This window comes from Ornithorhynchus anatinus, chromosome 3 (assembly GCF_004115215.2).
Source record: "Ornithorhynchus anatinus isolate Pmale09 chromosome 3, mOrnAna1.pri.v4, whole genome shotgun sequence".
Lineage (NCBI taxonomy): Eukaryota > Metazoa > Chordata > Mammalia > Monotremata > Ornithorhynchidae > Ornithorhynchus > Ornithorhynchus anatinus.
In genome coordinates this window covers 135,609,155-135,628,159 of record NC_041730.1, presented here as the reverse complement: position 1 = coordinate 135,628,159, position 19,005 = coordinate 135,609,155, and the positions used below count along the sequence as shown (strand labels likewise).

The 19,005-nt window shown below is 47.5% G+C and overlaps 1 protein-coding gene across 5 annotated transcripts in view; it reads left to right on the top strand.

The window, feature by feature from the left end:
* Positions 1–19,005, top strand: part of LRRC27 (leucine rich repeat containing 27) — a 64,868-nt gene that overhangs the window by 28,370 nt on the left and 17,493 nt on the right. For all 5 annotated transcript variants that reach the window (XM_029059270.2, XM_029059269.2, XM_029059271.2 and 2 more), the window contains 3 exons: positions 3,362–3,746; positions 4,259–4,402; positions 9,195–9,291. In XM_029059270.2, the coding sequence (XP_028915103.1) occupies positions 3,362–3,746; positions 4,259–4,402; positions 9,195–9,291 (626 nt within the window). The remainder of the gene's footprint in view (positions 1–3,361; positions 3,747–4,258; positions 4,403–9,194; positions 9,292–19,005) is intronic.

The window sequence follows — 19,005 nt, the reverse complement described above, 5'->3', positions numbered from 1 at the left end:
TCATTCAATCGTATGTTTTGAGCACTTACTGAAGCGCTTGGGGTATTACACTATAACAGCAAACAGGCACATTCCCTGCCCACAATGAACTCACAGTCTTGAGGGGGAGATAGACATTACTATAAATTAATAGATAAATAAATAACAGATATATATATTTATAGATATATACATATGTAATGTGGGAACTGGGGAGGGAGGATGAATGAAGGAGCAAGTAAGAGCGGCGCAATATATATATATATATATTTATAGATATATACATATGTAATGTGGGAATTGGGCGGAGGATGAATGAAGGAGCAAGTAAGAGCGGCCAGAAGGGACGGGGAGAAGAGAGGAGGGCTTAGTCAGGGAAGGCTTCTTGGAGGAGATGGGCCTTCAATAAGGTTTCCAAGTGGGGGAGAGCAATTATCTGTCTGATATGAGGAGGGAGGGCCCCTGTTCCAGGCCAGAGGTGGGATGTGGGCGAGAGGTCAGTGGCGAGATAGATGAGATCGAGGAACAGGGAGAAGGTTAGCTGGACAGAGAGAGAGATTGATTTATAATTGTCCTTCATATTCAAAAACACCACCATGGTGAAGTTCCCGGATTTGTGCGCAGATGTAGATACCACTGTGATAGACCACGGCCACCTTGGCCGTTCCCTTGCCAAAAGTGTTATATTATCTTCTCCCATGCACTTAGTAGATTTTTCTGCACACAGTAAATGCTCAATAAATAGCAATTGACTGTTTGACTGATAGACTGTCCAAGGGCTCCCAAGCTGTTGGAGATGGGTCCAAGCCCAGGCTTCTCAAGCCCTCCATTTTTTTCTGACCAGGAACAGTGCTCTGCACATAGTAAGCACTCAATAAATAGACCCACCCACCCCTGGCTCCGAGATAAGCACCCCCGGCCCCCAAATGTCCCCAGCAACAGGAGCTCTCTGGGCCTGGGTCCTCCCGCAATGAAACTACCAGAGCAGATCCAGAGATTAGGGCTCAAATTGTGTTTTAAATTGAAGAGAAGCAGCGTGGCCTAGTGGCTAGAGCCCAGGCCTGGGACTCAGAAGGTTGTGTGTTCTAATCCTGGCTCTGCCGCTTATCTGCCGTGTGACCTTGGTCAAATCACTTCAGTTCTCTGGGCCTCACTTACTTCATCTGGAAAATGGGGATTGAGACCGAGAGCCCCACGTGGGACAGTGACTACGTCCAACCTGATTACCTTGTACCTAATGCAGCGCTCAGTCCAGTGCCTGGCACATAGTCAGTGCTTAACGAATACCATAAAAAAAAGCAAAAGGATGATTTTTATTACTATATTTGTTAAGCACTTACTGTGTGTCAGAGTACTGTTCTAAGCGCTGGGAAAGAGTCTTCTCCAAATGCCGAGTCGTTTCCGACCCGGAGCCACTCTGTGGGAACACCCTCTTCACAACATCCCATCTTCTGTCATGAAGTCATTCTGGTCTGGGTTTCCAGAGAGTTTTCTCGGTAAAGATACGTAAGTAGCTTAGTACAGTGCTCTGCATGTAGTAAGTGCTCAATAAATACGATTGAATGATATAGCCCGTGACCTGCCTCTGGCCTGGAATGCCCTCCCTCTTCAAATCCGACAGTGACCCCATTTCAAAGCCACTTCTCCTCCAGGAGGCCTTCCCTGACTAAGCCCCACTTTTCCTCATCGCCCACTCCCTTCTGCGTCGCCCTGACTCGCTCCTTTTATTCATCGCCCCCTCCCAGCCCCACCCCGCATGTCCTTATCCGTCATTTTATTTATTTGTATCGATGTCTGTCTCCCCCCTTCTAGACTCTGATCTTGTTGTGGGCAGGGAATGTCACAGTTAATTGTTGTGTTGTACTTTCCCAAGCACTTAGGACAGTGCTCTGTACACAGTAAGGACTCAATAAATAGGATTACATAATTGAATGAATGAAATTATTCACCATTGGCTTCTACTGGGAAAGATATGAGGATTTTTAAATGAGTTCGTTAGATGCCACAAAGAGAAGAATTCGGATTCCCAAAGACCATAACCTTTTCCTCTGGCTCCTTTCCCTTCCCCCAGGCTCCTTTGTGCTTTCCTGGGGGGGTCCTGGAGCACTGTTTCCTCGTCCCCTCCCCTCAGTCTGTCTCTGGGAATCCCAGGTTTCCATTTCCCCCATCTGGGCTCTTCCATTGGGATTTTGGGATACCAGGGTGACACTGCGGCCCATCCACTGGACCGTCTCACCCCTCTGGGGTGGGAGCTTTGCTTTTCCTAGACTGAAGTCCCTGAGTCCCGTAGGCAGGGAGCGTTTCTGCCAGAGAAGCAATGTGGCGTAGTGGCTACACCATGGGCCTGGGATTCAGAAGGTCGTGGGTTCCAATCCCTCATCCGCCGCTTGTCTGCTGTGTGACCTTGGACAATTCACTTCATTTCTCTGTGCCTCAATTACCTCATCTGTAAAATGGGGTTGGAGACTGTGAGACCCATGTGAGATAGGGACTGTGTCCAACCCGATTTGCTTGTATCCACCCCAGCACTTAATTGCTGGTAATTGTTAAGTGTTTACTATGTGCCAGGCACTGTACTAAGCGCTGGGGTGGATACAAGAAGAGAAGCAGCGTGGCTCAGTGGAAAGAGCTCGGGCTTTGGAGTCAGAGGTCATGGGTTCGAATCCCGGCTCAGCCACTTATCAGCTGTGTGACTTTGGGCAAGTCACTTAACTTCTCGGTGCCTCAGTTACCTCATCTGTAAAATGGGGATGAAGACTGTGAGCCCCACGTGGGACAACCTGATTCCCCTGTGTCTACCCCAGCGCTTAGAACAGTGCTCGGCACATAGTAAGCGCTTAACAAATACCACCATTATTATTATTATTATTATTGTTACAAGCAATTCGGGTTGGTCACAGTCCCTGTCCCACACAGAGCTGATAGTCTTCATCCCCATTTTACAGATGAGGTAACTGAGGCCCGGAGAAGTGAAGCGGCTTGCCCAAGGTCACACAGCAGACAAGTGGCGGAGCTGGGATTAGAACCCATGACCCTTGACTCCCAGGCCCGTATTCAATCCGCTGTATAACCACAAGGCTAATTTAAAAACTAAAGTGTGGTAGAGAGGGGAGTTTTGGTTTGAGATGTGTTGGAAGCGACATCATTAGAAGGGAACTCAGGGGACAGAAATTGGTATAAGTTATCCATCCATAACTGACATATAAATAAGTTTAGGATAATTCTTTGAACATGTAGAACATATGTAGAACATATGGTCAGTCAAGATCAAGATCATTACTTGTTCCTCCTCCTTTTTGGGGTTGTTAATGCTTCAACTCATTAAATCTCCTTCCAGATGGATGTACAGCAGGCTAATAAAATTTCTGTCTTGCCCCACTAGACAAAATCCATTTTTCAACCGATGAAATAACGGAGCTCCTGAAATCCGGTCTAGACTTGTCCCAAGAGAGGGCTAATAAAGAGGGAGATACAAGATTTCAGAAACGGAATGACAAAGTCACCTCAAAAGAGAAGGAAGATTTTTTTCCCGTCGTGGAAAAACTGAATTTAGCCGAGCTCCCAGAATCTAGTTTGGATTTGTCGGAAGAGTGGCCCAGTGAAGAGGAAATAATACGATTTAAGAAGCTGAAGCAAGAAATGATTCAAGTTGAAAGAGAATTTCTCGATAAGCAGCGGTTGCCCATTGACCCTACTTCAAGACTGGAAATAACTTTAAAGAGAAATCATGGTAAAGAAAAGGCTAAAAAAGCAAAGCCTTTTTCCAGGTAAAATAGCCAGAATCTATCACCGCTTGGTCTTTATGCATTTCGATCAGTCAGTCGATTTAGTGAGCGCTCACTGTGTGCAGAGCACTGTACTAAGTGCTTGGGTGAGTACAGCGCAACGGAGTTGTAAATATATTCCCTGCCCACAGAGAGCTTACAGTCTAGAGGGGAAGACGGACATTATTATAAGTAAGTTACGGATATGGACGTAAGTGGTGTGGGACTGGGAGGGGGATGAATAAAGGCGCAAATCGGGGCGATGCAGAAAAGAGCGGGAGAAGAGGAAAGGAGGGCTTAGTCAGGGAAGCCCTCTTGGAGGAGATGTACCTTCGACAAGGCTTTGAAGGTGGGGGGAGTCATTGTCTGTTGGATATGAAGAGGGAGGGGGTTCCAGGCCAGAGGCAGACGCGGGTGAGATATTGGCGGTGAGATAGACGAGATCGAGGTCCAGTAGGCGGTCATTACTGCTAGCCCTTACTCCGGAGTCGACTGAATAAAATGCCTATTTTTAGAAGGAAAAAATCCACGCGGAAGAACACCTTCCCTGAACTGTCATCGTACGAGGCCGTGATTCAGGCGAAGAGAACCGAAGAGAGCAGGTTAGCAGCCTACAAGGAGCTGAAGGAGAAACAAGCTCTACTAGAACAGCGAAGAAGGTAAAGGATTTGCTGCCATTCGAACCCATGACCCATTGACTCCCAGGCCCGTATTCAATCCGCTGTATACTTTCATTCAATAGTATTTATTGAGCGCTTACTATGTGCAGAGCACTGTACTAAGCGCTTGGAATGTACAATCGGCAACAGATAGAGACGGTCCCTGCCCTTTGACGGGCTCACGGTCTAATCGGGGGAGACGGGCAGACGAGAACGATGGCAATAAATAGAGTCGAGGGGAAGAACATCTCATGAAAACAATGGCAAATAAATAGATTCAGGGTGATGTACCTCTCATTAAACAAAATAAATAGAGTGATGAAGATATATACAGTTGAGCGGACGAATACAGTGCTGAGGGGGTGGGACGGGAGAGGGGGAGGAGGAGAGGAAAAGGGGGGAGAAGAGGGTTTAGCTGCGGAGAGGTGAAGGGGGGAGTAGAGGGAGCAGAGGGAAAAAGGGGGGAGCTCAGTCTGGGAAGGCCTCTTGGAGGAGGTGAGCTGTAAGTAGGGTTTCGAAGAGGGGAAGAGAATCGGTTTGGCGGAGGTGAGGAGGGAGGGCGTTCCGGGACCGCGGGAGGAGGTGGGCCAGGGGTCGACGGGATAGGCGAGACCGAGGGACGGTGAGGTGTTGGGCGGCGGAGGAGCGGAGCGTGCGGGGTGGGCGGTAGAAAGAGAGAAGGGAGGAGAGGTAGAAAGGGGCAAGGTGATGGAGAGCCCCGAAGCCCAGAGTGAGGAGTTTTTGTTTGGAGCGGAGGTCGATAGGCAACCACTGGAGGTTTTTAAGAAGGGGAGTGACAGGCCCGGAGCGTTTCTGCGGGAAGATGAGCCGGGCAGTGGAGTGAAGAATAGACCGGAGCGGGGCGAGAGAGGAGGAAGGAAGATCAGAGAGAAGGCTGACACAGTAGTCTAGCCGGGCTAATTTAAAAACTAAAGTGTGGTCGAGAGGGAAGTTTTAATGTAAGATGTGTTGGAAGCGACATCGTTAGAGGGGAACTCAGAGGGCAGAAATAGGTATAAGTTATCCATCAATAACTGAAGCATAAATATGTCACTTTGGGGGGTTGGAAAAATCAACTCCCCTAAACATTTCACTCACCTCCTCCAAATCCTCCACTGTCCATTTCTCTTTGGATGAAATTAAAAAAAGGATAACCACTGGCTTTTCAGTCTCTTCTCCTACTAACTCCCTCTTTCCTACTAACTCTCCCTTCTCCCGCTAGTCTCTGATTACACTCTGCATTCTTCCCAGGCTAATATTCTGACTCGGCCATGCTCGTAACTTATCTAAAACCCACCGCTCACGTCTGCCCTTCGATCGTAAAGCAGCAGTGTGGCGTAGCGGATAGAGCGTGGGCCTGGGAATCAGAAGGTCATGGGTTCTAATCCCGGCTCCGCCACCTGTCTGCCGTGTGACCGTGGACAAGTCACTTCACTTCTCTGTGCCCCAGTTCCTTCATCCGTAAAATGGGGATCGCGCCCCATATAGGACAGAGACTATCCCGATTTGTTTGTATCCCCCCAGCACTTAGTACAGTACGTATAGTAAGCGCTTAACAAAAGCTATTATTATTATTATTATTATTATTGGTACACCCTCCTCCCTCAAGTCTGCTAAATCATATATCCCGTACATTCCCTGAAGTCCCCCTAAAAAATCACTTTCTCCAAGAAAAATCCCTGATTAATCTCCACCTGCGTGGTTTTCTCCTGTCCGTCACCCCTGCCACTTATCTGCCCAGGAATTACCGACTTGGTTATATAATTTATAGCTGCCTCTTAGTTTAATACCTATCGTGTTCCATCTGTACTCGCTCCCTTCATCTCTACTAACTCCCTTGGTGAACCATTCGCTCCCACAGCTTCCACTATCATCTCGACGCAGATGACACCCAAATCTACATCTCCTGCTCTGTTCTCTCCTCCTCCCTCCAGGCTCGTATCTCCTCCTGCCTCCAGGACGTCTCCCCCTGGGTTTCCGCCCGTCACCTAAAACTCAACATGTCGACGACTGAGCTCCTTATCATTTCTCCCAAACCCTGTCCTCTCCCTGACTTCGCCGTCACTGTGGACGGCACGAGCATCCTTCCCGTCTCACAGGCCCGCAACCTAAGTGTCGTCCTTGACTTTGCTCTCTCATTCACCTCACGCATCCAATCAGTCACCAGAACCTGCCAGGGTCATCTTCACAACATCGCCAAGATCCGCCCTTACCTCTCCATCCGAACTGCTACCTTGCTGGTACAGGCTCTCGTAATATCCCGGCTGGATTATTGCGTCAGCCTTCTCTCTGATCTCCCCTCCTCCTCTCTCTTTCCACTCTAGTCTATTCTTCATTCCGCTGCCCAGATCATCTTCCTACAGAAATGCTCTGGACATGTCATCCCCCCGGCAAAAACCTCCAGTGGTTGCCTATCGACCTGCACATGAAACAAAAACTCCTCACTCTTGGCTTCAAGGCTCTCCATCGCCTCACCCTCTCCTACCTCACCCCACTTCTCTCTTTCAACGGCCCACCCCGTATGCTCCGCTCCTCTGCCGCCCACCTCCTCACGGTCCCCCGTTCTTGCCTATCCCGCCCACTGTCCTTCTGTACTCGCTCCCTTCATCTATACTAACTCCCTTGGTGAACCATTCGCTCCCACAGCTTCCACTATCATCTCTACACTATCATCTCTACATCTCTACATCTCGACCCCTAGCCCACGTCCTCCCGCTGTCCCGGAACGCCCTCCCTCCTCACCTCCGTGAAACTCACTCTCTTCCCCTCTTCGAAGCCCTACTGAGAGCTCACCTCCTCCGAGAGGCCTTCCCACACTGAGCCCTCCCTTTCCCTCTGCCCCTCCTCCCCTCCCAACTGCCCCTACTCTCTCCCTCTGCTCTACCCCCTTCCCCTCCCCACAGCACTTGTGTATATTTGTATATATTATTTATTACTCTACTTACTTTATTAATGTTGTGTAGATATCTATGATTCTATTTATCTTGATGGTACTGACGCCTGACTACTTGTTTTGCTGTCTTTCTCCCCCTTTTAGACTGTGAACCCGTTGTTGGGCAGGGATTGTCTCTACCTGTTGCCGAATTGTCCATTCCAAGTGCTTAGTACAGTGCTCTGCACACAGTAAGCGTTCAGTAAATACGATTGAATGAATGAATGAATGAATGAATATGTGGGTTGATTTGTGTTCATTTGCCTCTGACACTAGATCATACCCTCAAGGACAGACACCATTACTTTAATGATAATAATGATAACAATAATCATTATTATGATATTTAAGTGCTAACTATGTGCTAGGCACTTTACTAAGTGCTGGGGTGGATACAGGCTAATCGGTTTGGCCACAATACCTATCCTGCACAGGGCTCACGGTCTTCATCCCCATTTTACAGACGAGGTAACTGAGACACAGAGAAGCGAAATGACTTGCCCAAGCCCACATAGCAGACGAGCGGAGGAGTCGAGATTAGAATCCGTGACCCGACTCCCAGGCCCGTGCTCTATCCACTACGCCATGCTCCTTCCCCAGCATGGTCACACTTGTCTGAGTGACCTTGGACAAGTCACTTCACTCCTCTAGGCCTCAGTTACCTCATCTGTAAAATAGGGATTAAGATCGCGAGCCCCACGTGGGACGGGGACTACGTCCAATCTGATTTGCTGGTACCCACCCCAGCGCTCAATATTGTGCCTGGCACATAGAAGTGCTTAACAAATACCATTATAGTTATTATTATTTTTATTTTTAGATGTAAACAGGGTGCGGGCATGGGTGGGGGAATGTCTGCGCTCCCCAAGACCACCGGCTTGCAAGACCCTCACTACCGGGTCACCCAATCCCCCTCGCCCTCCCCTCGACCCCGGGACGCTTATTGACTCTCACCTGCCCGGCCTTCTGGTTCCGTTCTGTTGTTCTATTGACCTCTCCCAAGCGCTTAGTACACAGCCCTGCGCACAGTAAGTGCTCAATAAATACCTTCGATCGATTGACCGCTGCCTCTTGGCTACTAGACCTTTAATTCGCTTCTCCCTTCCCGCCTTCTAAAGCTCGGTAGCGTTTCAATCGCTGACAACTTCTGTCTCTAAAAGCGCCGTTCGATTTGGAAGCGGCATGGTGAAGTAGATAGAGCACAGGCCTGGGGATCAGAAGGTCATGGGTTCTAATCCCGGCTCCGCCACTTGTCTGCTGTTTGGCCTGGGGCAAGTCACTCAACTTCCCTCTGCCTCAGTCACCTCATCTGTAAAGTGGGGATTAAGACTTTGAGCCCCATGTGGGACTTGGACTGTGTCCAACCTCATTTGCTTGTATCCGCCCTAGCGCTTACTATATAGTGTTAGTATAGTTAATATGTAGTATATAGTATAGTGTCTGGTACATAGTAAGCGCTTAATAAGTAAGCTTAATAAGTAATAATTAGTAAGCGCTTGAGAAGCAGCGTGGCTCAGTGGAAAGAGCACGGGCTCAGGAGTCAGAGGTCATGGGTTCTAATCCCGGCTCCGCCACTTGTCAGCCGTGCGACTTTGGGCAAGTCACTTCATTTCTCGGTGCCTCAGTTACCTCATCTGTAAAATGGGGATGAAGACCGTGAGCCTCACGTGGGACAACCTAATTACCTTGCATCTATCCCGGCGCTTAGAACAGTGCTTGGCACATAGTGAGCGCTTAACAAATACCAACATCATCATCAACATTAATAAATACCATTATCATTAATATTATTATTATTTTTTCTGCAGAGATCAAAGAATTCTATACCATTATCATTATGATGATTCTTTTCTTCTCCAGAGATCAAAGAATTCTCCAGGAATGGCGGGATCGAGCCAAACTGATGAAGATGCAGAGGGAAGAGCTGAGCAGGCTTCAGCCTCTGCAGAAAGACACGGTGAGTTTTCCGGCCGGCCGGGCCCGGGGCCACGTGCCTGGAAACCCACGTGCGTCCCGGCCGTGTGAGTGTTCATTCATTCATTCGATAGTATTTATTGAGCGCTTACTATGTGCAGGGCACTGTACTGAGCGCTTGGAATGTACGAGTCGGCAACAGATAGAGACGGTCTAATGTTGTCCGGGTGTCAACTGTGAAATCCAGCCCGTCGGCTACTCGAAAGCATGCACTACTTAGCAGCAGTAAAACAGTCTGAAAGACAGTTTGCAAGTTGACGGGTGACAGTTGGGAAGCAATGTGGCCTGGTGGGTAGAACCCAGGTGTGGGAGACAGAATCCCCGCTCCGCCACTTTCATTCATTCATTCAATAGTATTTATTGAGCGCTTACTATGTGCAGAGCACTGCACTAAGCGCCTGGAATGGACAAATCGGTAACAGAGACAGTCCCTGCCCTTTGACGGGCTTACGGTCGAATCGGGGGAGACGGACAGACAAGAACGATGGCGATAAATAGAATCGAGAATAGACTCACACTTGTCCGCTGTGTGACCTCGGGCAAGTCACTTCACTTCTCTGGGCCTCAGTTCCCTCATCTGTATAGTGGGGATTAAGGCTGTGAACCCCATGTGGAACACGGACAGTGTCCGACCTGAGTAACTTCTCTCTACCCTGTGTTTAGTACAGTGTCTTAAGTGCCCGTGTGACTTGCCCCAAATCACCCAGCAGGACAAGGTCAGAGCTGGAACTCGAAACCAGGTCTCCTGACTCCCGGTTCCGTGCTTCTGCTACTCGGCCCCTCTTCCTCCAATATAAACTTCGACCCCTCTTCCTCCAGTATGGACCAGTTAGAAATTGTTAATGCCTGTGCAGGGAATGATAATCATAATGGTGAAATTTAATAATAATATTCGTATTTGGTGAGCGCTTACTATGTGCCGAGCACCGTTCTAAGCACTGAGGCACAGAGAAGTGAGGTGACTTGCCCGAAGTCACACACAGCTGACAAGTGGTCTAGCCGGGATTAGAACCCATCACCTCTGACTCCCAAGCCCGTCCTCTTTCCACTGAGTCATGCTGCTGTCGTTCATCTAAAGGAAACCGTAAAAGAAGTAGAAAGTTTGGGGAATTTGTCTACCAACTCTGTTCTCTTCATTCAGTCGATTATATCTATTAAGCACATACCGTGTGTGTGCAGAGCACTGTACTAAGCGCTTGGGGAAGTCCTCTCCCAAGCGCTTAGTACTGTGCTTTGCACACAGTGAGCCCTCAATAAATATGATTAATTGATTGAGTCACAACTGTTAGAGCCATCCAAATTTGTCCACCCTCTTTCTAGATTTGTCGACCCTCTGAAGCAGTGTGGCTCAGTGGAAAGAGCCTGGGCTTCGGAGTCAGAGGTCATGGGTTTGACTCCCGGCTGTGCCACTTGTCAGCTGTGTGACTGAGGGCAAGTCACTTCACTTCTCTGGGCTTCAGTTACCTCATCTGTAAAATGGGGATTAACTGTGAGCCTCACGTGGGACGACCCGATGACCCTGTATCTTCCCCAGCGCTTAGAACAGTGCTCTGCACATAGTAAGCGCTTAACAGATACCAACATTATTATTATTATTATTATTAAAGAGCCCGGGCTTGGGAGGCAGAGGTCATGAGTTCGAATCCTGACTCTGCCACTTGCCAGCTGTGGGACTGTGGGTAAGTCACTTCACTTCTCTGGGCCTCAGTTCCCTCATCTGTAAAATGGGGATTAACTGTGAGCCTCACGTGGGACAACCTGATGACCCTGTATCTCCCCCAGCGCTTAGAACAGTGCTCTGCACATAGTAAGCGCTCAACAAATACCAACATTATTATTATTAAAGAGCCCGGGCTTGGGAGTCAGAGGTCATGAGTTCGACTCCCGGATCTGCCACCTGTCAGCTGTGTGACGGTGGGCAAGTCGCTTCACTTCTCTGGGCCTCAGTTCCCTCATCTGTAAAATGGAGATGAAGACCGTGAGCCTCACGTGGGACAACCTGATGACCCTGTATCTCCCCCAGCGCTTAGAACAGTGCTCGGCACATAGTAAGCGCTTAACAAATACCAACATTATTATTAGAATTCTTTTGGGCAACTTTCATTAAATAGAAGAATTAATTTGGTTAAGGAGTTTGGAAAATGATCGGCCTTTAGGCGTTTATGGTTGGTGGTTTCTATGGGACACAAGAGGGCGCCCTGAGAACGCTGATCCGCCACCTCATAGGGATTTCCTGGGAATTTGCAAAAATATTCCAGATCTTTCATTCATTCAATAGTATTGATTGAGCGCTTACTATGTGCAGAGCACTGTACTAAGCGCTTGGAATGGACAAATCGGCAACAGATAGAGACAGTCCCTGCCGGCTGACGGGCACACGGTCTAATCGGGGGGAGACGGACAGACGAAAGATCTGTGATGGAATAGACGGTCTGTCGTTTTCCAAGATTTCTTGGTCTCCCCTGACAGGCTGTAAGTCCCATGGGGGCCTCTATTGTGTCGTTCACCTCTATTGCATTCTAAATATTAATAATAATGGTATTCAAGTGCTTACTACCACTACTACTACTGATGATAGTTTTTGTTAAGCGCTCGCTATGTGCAAAACACTGTTCTCATCGCTGGGGGGATACAAGGTGATCAGGTTGTCCCACATGGGGCTCACGGTCCTCATCCCCATTTTCCAGATGAGGTCACTGAGGCCCAGAGAAGTGAAGTGATTTCACTAAATAATAATAATAATAATAATAAGGGTATTTAAGTGCTTACTACTACTACTAAGGATGATGATGGTTTTTGTTAAGCGCCTACTATGTGCAAAGCACTGTTCTAGTCGCTGGGGGGATACAAGGTTCATTCATTCATTCATTCAATAGTATTTATTGAGCGCTTACTATGTGCAGAGCACTGTACTAAGCGCTTGGGATGAACAAGTCGGCAACAGATAGAGACGGTCCCTGCCGTTTGACGGGCTTACGGTCTAATCGGGGGAGACGGACAGACGAGAACGATGGCACTAAACAGCGTCGAGGGGAAGAACATCTCGTAAAAACCGATGGCAACTAAATAGAATCGAGGCGATGTACAATTCATTAACAAAATAAATAGGGTAACGAAAATATATACAGTTGAGCGGACGAGTACAGTGCCGTGGGGATGGGAAGGGAGAGGTGGAGGAGCAGAGGGAAAAGGGGATCATCAGGTTGTCCCACAGAGGGCTCACAGTCTTCATCCCCATTTTCCAGATGAGGTCACTGAGGCCCAGAGAATAATAATAATAATAATGTTGGTATTTGTTAAGCGCTTACTATGTGCCGAGCACTGTTCTAAGCACTGGGGTAGACACGGGGGAATCAGGTTGTCCCACTTGGGGCTCACAGTCTTAATCCCCATTTTACAGATGAGGTAACTGAGGCACCGAGAAGTTAAGTGACTTGCCCAAAGTCACACAGCTGACAAGTGGTCGAGCAGGGATTCGAACCCATGACCTCTGACTCCAAAGCCCGTGCTCTTTCCACTGAGCCACGCTGCTTCTCAGAGAAGGGAAGTGACTCGCCCAAAGTCACACAACTGACAAGCGGCGGAGTCATTCATTATTATGTTGGTATTTGTTAAGCGTTTCCTATGTGCCGACCACTGTTCTAAGCGCTGGGGTAGACACAGGGGAATCAGGTTGTCCCACGTGGGGCTCACATTTTTTATCCCCATTTTACAGATGAGGTAACTGAGGCACAGAGAAGTGAAGTGACTCGCCCACAGTCACACAGCTGACAAGTGGCAGAGCTGGGATTCGAACTCATGAACTCTGACTCCAAAGCCCGGGCTCTTTCCACTGAGCCACGCTGCTTCTCTGAATGCGTGAATGCTTCATTCATTCAATAGTATTTATTGAGCGCTTACTAAGTTCAGAGCACTGTACTAGGCACTTGGAATGGACAAATCGGCAACAGATAGAAACAATCCCTGCCCACTGATGAGTTTACAGTCTAATCGGGGGAGACAGACGGACAAAAACAAGACAACTTAATCGCAATAAATAAAACAAGGGGATGTACACGGGATTAGAACCCAGGTCCTCTGACTCCCAAGCCCGGTCCCTTTCCACTGAGCCACACTATGTGCCAAGCACTGCTCTAAGCTCTAGGGCAGATACAAGGTAATCAGGTTGTCCTACGCGAGGCTCACAGTCTCAATCCCCATTTTACAGATGAGGTCACTGAGCCACAGAGAAGTTAAGTGACTTGCCCACGGTCACCCAGCTGACAAGTGGCAGAGCCGGGATTCGAACGCACGATCTCTGATTCCCAAGGCCGGGCTCTTTCCTCTAAGCCACGCTGCTTCTCTATCAAACTGTCTATCTATCAATCAGTAGATCAATAATGATAGTAGTGGTATTTGTTAAAGCGCTTACTATGTGCCAGTCACTGTACTAAGCGCTGTCACTGTACCTACAGATGAAAGCACACGGGGATGTCCTGACAGTAGCCGGTGACCCCGGCTGAGCAGAAACTCATCATCTCTCCCAACGCACCTGGAAAGGACACTCGAAGTAATAATAATAATAATCGAGGTATTTGTTAAACCCATACTCTGTGCCAGGCACTGTTCTGAGTGCTGGGGTGGAAGGAAGAGAAGCAGTGTGGCTCAGTGGAAAGAGCCCGGGCTTGGGAGTCAGAGGTCATGGGTTCGAATCCCGGCTCTGCCACTTGTCAGCTCTGTGACTGGGGCAAGTCACTTCTCTGGGCCTCAGTGACCTCATCCGTAAAATGGGGATGAAGGCTGTGAGCCTCACGTGGGACAACCTGTTGACCCTGTATCTCTCCCAGCTTAGAACAGTGCTCTGCACATAGTAAGTGCTTAACAAATGCCAACATTATTATTATTATTATTATTATTATTACAAGCAAATCAGGACGGACCTAGTCCCTGTTCTAAATTCGCAGTCTCGATTCCCATTTTCCAGATGAGGTAAGTGAGGCACAGAGAAGTAAAGTGACTTACCCAAGATCACACAGCAGATAAGTGGTGGAGCTGGGATTAAAGAAGCAGCGTGGCTCAGTGCAAAGAGGCCGGGCTTGGGAGTCCGAGGTCGTGGGTTCTAATCATGAGAAGCAGCGTGGCTCAATGGAAAAGAGCCCGGGCTTTGGAGTCAGGAGTCATGAGTTCGAATCCAAGCTCTGCCACTTGTCAGCTGTGTGACTGTGGGCGAGTCACTTAACTTCTCTGGGCCTCAGTTATCTCATCTGTAAAATGGAGATTAAGACCGTGCGCCCCACGTGGGACAACCTGATTCCCCTGTGTCTACCCCAGCGCTTAGAACAGTGCTCTGCACATAGTAAGCGCTTAACAAATACCAACATTATTAATCCCGGCCCTGCCACTTGTCTGCTGTGTGACCTTAGGCAAGTCACTTTACTTCTCTGGGCCTCAGTGACCTCATCTGGAAAATGGAGATTAAAACTGTGAGCCCCACGTGGGACAACCTGATGACCCTGTATCTCCCCCAGCGCTTAGAACAGTGCTCTGCACATAGTAAGCGCTTAACAAATACCAACATTATTATTATTATTATTATTATTAATAAAGAGAAGCAACGTGGCTTAGTGGAAAGAGCCTGGGCTTGGGAGTCAGAGGACTAGGGTTCTATTGTACATTCCAAGTGCTTAGTACAGTGCTCTGCACAAAGTAAGCGCTCACTTAATACTATTGAATGAATGAGTGAATCCCGATTCCACCACTTATCAGCTGTGCGACTTTGGGCAAGTCGCTTCTCTTCTCTGGGCCTCGGTTACCTCATCTGTAAGATGGAGATCAAGACCGTGAACTGCACGTGGGACAACCTGATTACCTTGTCTCTACCCCAGCGCTTAGAATAGTGCTCGGCACTTAGTAAGCGCTTAACAGATACCTTTTTTTTTTTTAAAGCTGCCATTTAGGGCATTTTCGGCCGCCGGCGTTGCTCTCGGGGCTCATATTAGGGAGCTGGGATGAGTGAGGCTGGGGGCTGGATCACACAGCTGGGGAGGGAAATCGCTTCCCTCAGCCCTGGAGAAGGGGCACCTGTGAGATTAGGCCGCCCAAAACAAATCCAGCCCCACGCACGGCAACACACGTGACCGCACCACAACCGACAGCCTTTGTGCGGCCCTACGCGCCCAGGTCTCTGGGTCCTCACACACACACACACACATAATGATAAAGGTGGTATTTGTTAAGCGCTTACTATGTGCCAGGCCTCATACTAAGCAGTGGGGTGGAGAAAAGCAAATCGGGTCGGACACAGTCCCTGTCCCACGTGGGGCTCACGGTCTCAACCCCCATTTAACAGGTGAGGTAACTGAGGCACAGAGAAGTAAAGTGTCTTGCCCCCGGTCACACAGCAGACAAGTGGCCCGGTCGGGATTAGAACCCATGACCTCCTGACTGCCAGGCCCGCGCTCTATCCACTACGCCATGCGGCTTCTCCCCGTCTGAAGGTGAACTTCACCACCCTTCTTCTTTGAACTTAAGGACAGATGCCTATCAATCGATTGATAGATCAATGGAGAGATATAGATATATAATACTCTGGACTGTGAGCTTGTTCTGGCAGGGAATGTCACTGTTTATTGTCGTATCGTCCTTTCCCAAACGCTTAGTACAATCTTCTGCACACTGTAAGTGCTCCATAAATGCGATTGAATAAATGAATATATGTCTATACCTATCATATATATCTTTTACATAGATATATCTTGTATCTTACATATATGTCTATAAAAGATATATATATCTAATATATATCTATATATCTATATCTACGTATATCTATATATCTATGTCTACAAGATATATAGATATATGTAGATATTGATATATAGATATATTAGATATATAGATATGTGTAGATATAGATATATAGATATATGATATATAGTAGGTGTATGTATTAGATACATAGATATATAAATATAGATATTAGATATATAGATATATGGAAGCAGCATGGCTTAGTGGAAAGAGCCCGGGCTTGGGAGTCAGAGGACCTGAGTTCTAATCCCAGCTCCGCCACTCGTCAGTTTTGTGACCTTGGGCAAGTCACTTCACTTCTCTGGGCCTCAGTGACCTCATCTGTAAAATGGGGATTAAGACGGCGAGCCCTACGCGGGACAACCTGATTACCTTGTATCCACCTCAGTGCTTAGAGCAGTGCTTGGCACATAGTAAGTGCTTAACAAATACCATCATTATCATTATTATTCTCTGTGACCTTGGGTGAGTCATTTAACTTCTCTGTGTCTCAGGTACCCTAAAATGGGGATGAAGACCGTGAGCCCCCGGTGGACTGTGTCCAACCTGATTGCCTTGTATCTACCCCAGTGCTTAGTACAGTGCTTGTCACATGATAAGCACTTAACAAATACCACAATATTAATAATAATAGTGATGATGATGACATTTGTTAAGCACTTACTATGTGCCAAGCACTGTTCTAATAGCTGGGGTAGATAGAAGGTTATCAGGTTGTCCCACGTGGAGCGCCCAGTTTTATTATTATATAGATACGTGGTATTTGTATAGATACAACTGTCACGGAGCTATTCTTGGACTGTCGTAGTGTTGGAATTTCCGGTTATTTATTCCTCTAAGGTATATTCCGCCAGAGAAGAAACAGATTGAGCATTTCAGAAGGCCTTCGGGAGTAGATAAGGCTGCAATCGATCTGTGTTTATCGGTACCCTTTGAAACGTGGCCTTCTCGTGAGGTTTGAAGGTCATTCCTGTCCCACAAGCTGACGGCCATTTATTTCGACCATCGGGGTATTATGTAAAGGCCAAGACGTTGGCAGCCTCCCCGTTAGAGAACGGTTCCTTTCAGCCCCGGAATCGTATTGCCGCAAAGTGCAACTGATGGAGGCTCGCGTCTAATTTAATTAAAATTGACAGTGTGAAAGGAGGGGGTCCTTGAAAATCCAAGGCCTCGGTACGACAGGAGAAGCAGCGAGGTGTAGTGAGCGGAGCCGGGGTGTCAGCCGGTCTGCCGCTTGTCTGCTGTGTGACCTTGGATGGGTCACTTCACTTCTCACGGCCTCAGTTACTTCATCTGTAAAACGGGGATTGAGACCGTGAGCCCCACGTGGGACTGTGTCCAACCCGATTTGCTGGTTTCCGCCCCAGTGCTTAATACTGCTCCTGACACGTATTAAGTGCTTAACTAATACTGCTATTATCATTATTTATTATTATTATCAGTGTCTTCTGTAGGTTTCTCTTTGCTGAGGAAAATGCATGGAGGCGATTTCTCTGTCTCTACATTTGTTAATGTCATTTCTCTTTTAGATAGGTCACTGTACCTGCACAAGACTTTGCCCTTCCAGGGACTAGAAAGAGAAACCCTACCTAGATATGGGCAATTTGTTGTTAAAAATTCAAAGTATTGAGTGTTTTAAAAAATTTTTTCTTTGTTTTTTATGGTTTTTTATGGTGATTTCTTTGTCTCTTCATTTGTTAATGTCATTTCTCCTTTAGATAGGTCACTGTACCTGTACAAGACTTTGCCCTTCCAGGGACTAGAAAGAGAAGCCCAGCTAGATATGGGCAATTTGTTGTTAAAAATTCAAAGTATAGAGTGTTTTGAAATATTTTTTCTTTGTTTTTTATGGTTTTTTATGGCACTTACTATGTGCCAGGCACTGTATGATGTGCAAGGGTAGATAGAAGCTAATCGGGTTGGACACAGCCCCCGTCCCACATGGCTCTCACAGTCTTAATCCCCTTTTTACAGATGAGGTAACCGAGGCCCAGAGAACATAAGTGACTCGGCCAAGGTCACACAGCAGACAAGTGTCAGAGGAGGGATTAGAATCCATGACCTTCTGACTCCCGGGTCTCTGCTCTCTCCACCAGGCCACGCCGCTTCTCTAGCTCTTGTTATATGACGGTTTATCTTTCAAGGAGGGAGATTTGTATGTTTTTGAAAATTCATGATGAGGACGAGCAAACAACTGAAATGATCAAATAAACACAAGCTCTCGTTTTAAAGTATAAAATCTTTCTTTTGTCATAATAGATTTTCTATACGATGTTCAGTTGCATAACTGTCCCATTTTGGAAGCATTAAAAAGGGGTTGGGGCAATTGTGTGGGTCATTGAAAAATTAAGCCTGCCAATAAGGGTAACAGCAGGGCTGGGAAATACTGTGGCCTAGTAGAAATAATAATAATAATGATGGCATTTGTTAAGCGCTTACTATGTGCAAAGCACTGTTCTAAGCGCTGGGGAGGATACAAGGTGATCAGGTTGTCCCACGTGGGGCTCACAGTCTTCATCCCCATTTTACAGTTGAGGGAACTGAGGCCCAGAGAAGTTAAGTGATTTGCCCAAAGTCACACAGCTGACAAGCGGCGGAGATGGGAGAACCCGGATCTGGGTTCTAATCCCGGCTCCTCCACTCGTCTGCTGGGTGAGTATTCGGTTGTCAATGGGAGATAGGATAATTGCTTGGATCAGCCTAATAGCAGTTGGATGGAGAGGAAAAGGAAGATTCGAACCATGTCGTGAAGGTAGAACTGACAGGATTGGGTGACATTAATATATGTGGGTTGAATGAGAGAAATCAATCAAAATAATCCAAGGCTACAGTCTTGTGAGGGAAGAATGAGAGCAGTATTGTCTACAGTGATGGAAAAGACAGGGAAGGACAGGGTTTGGGTAAGAAG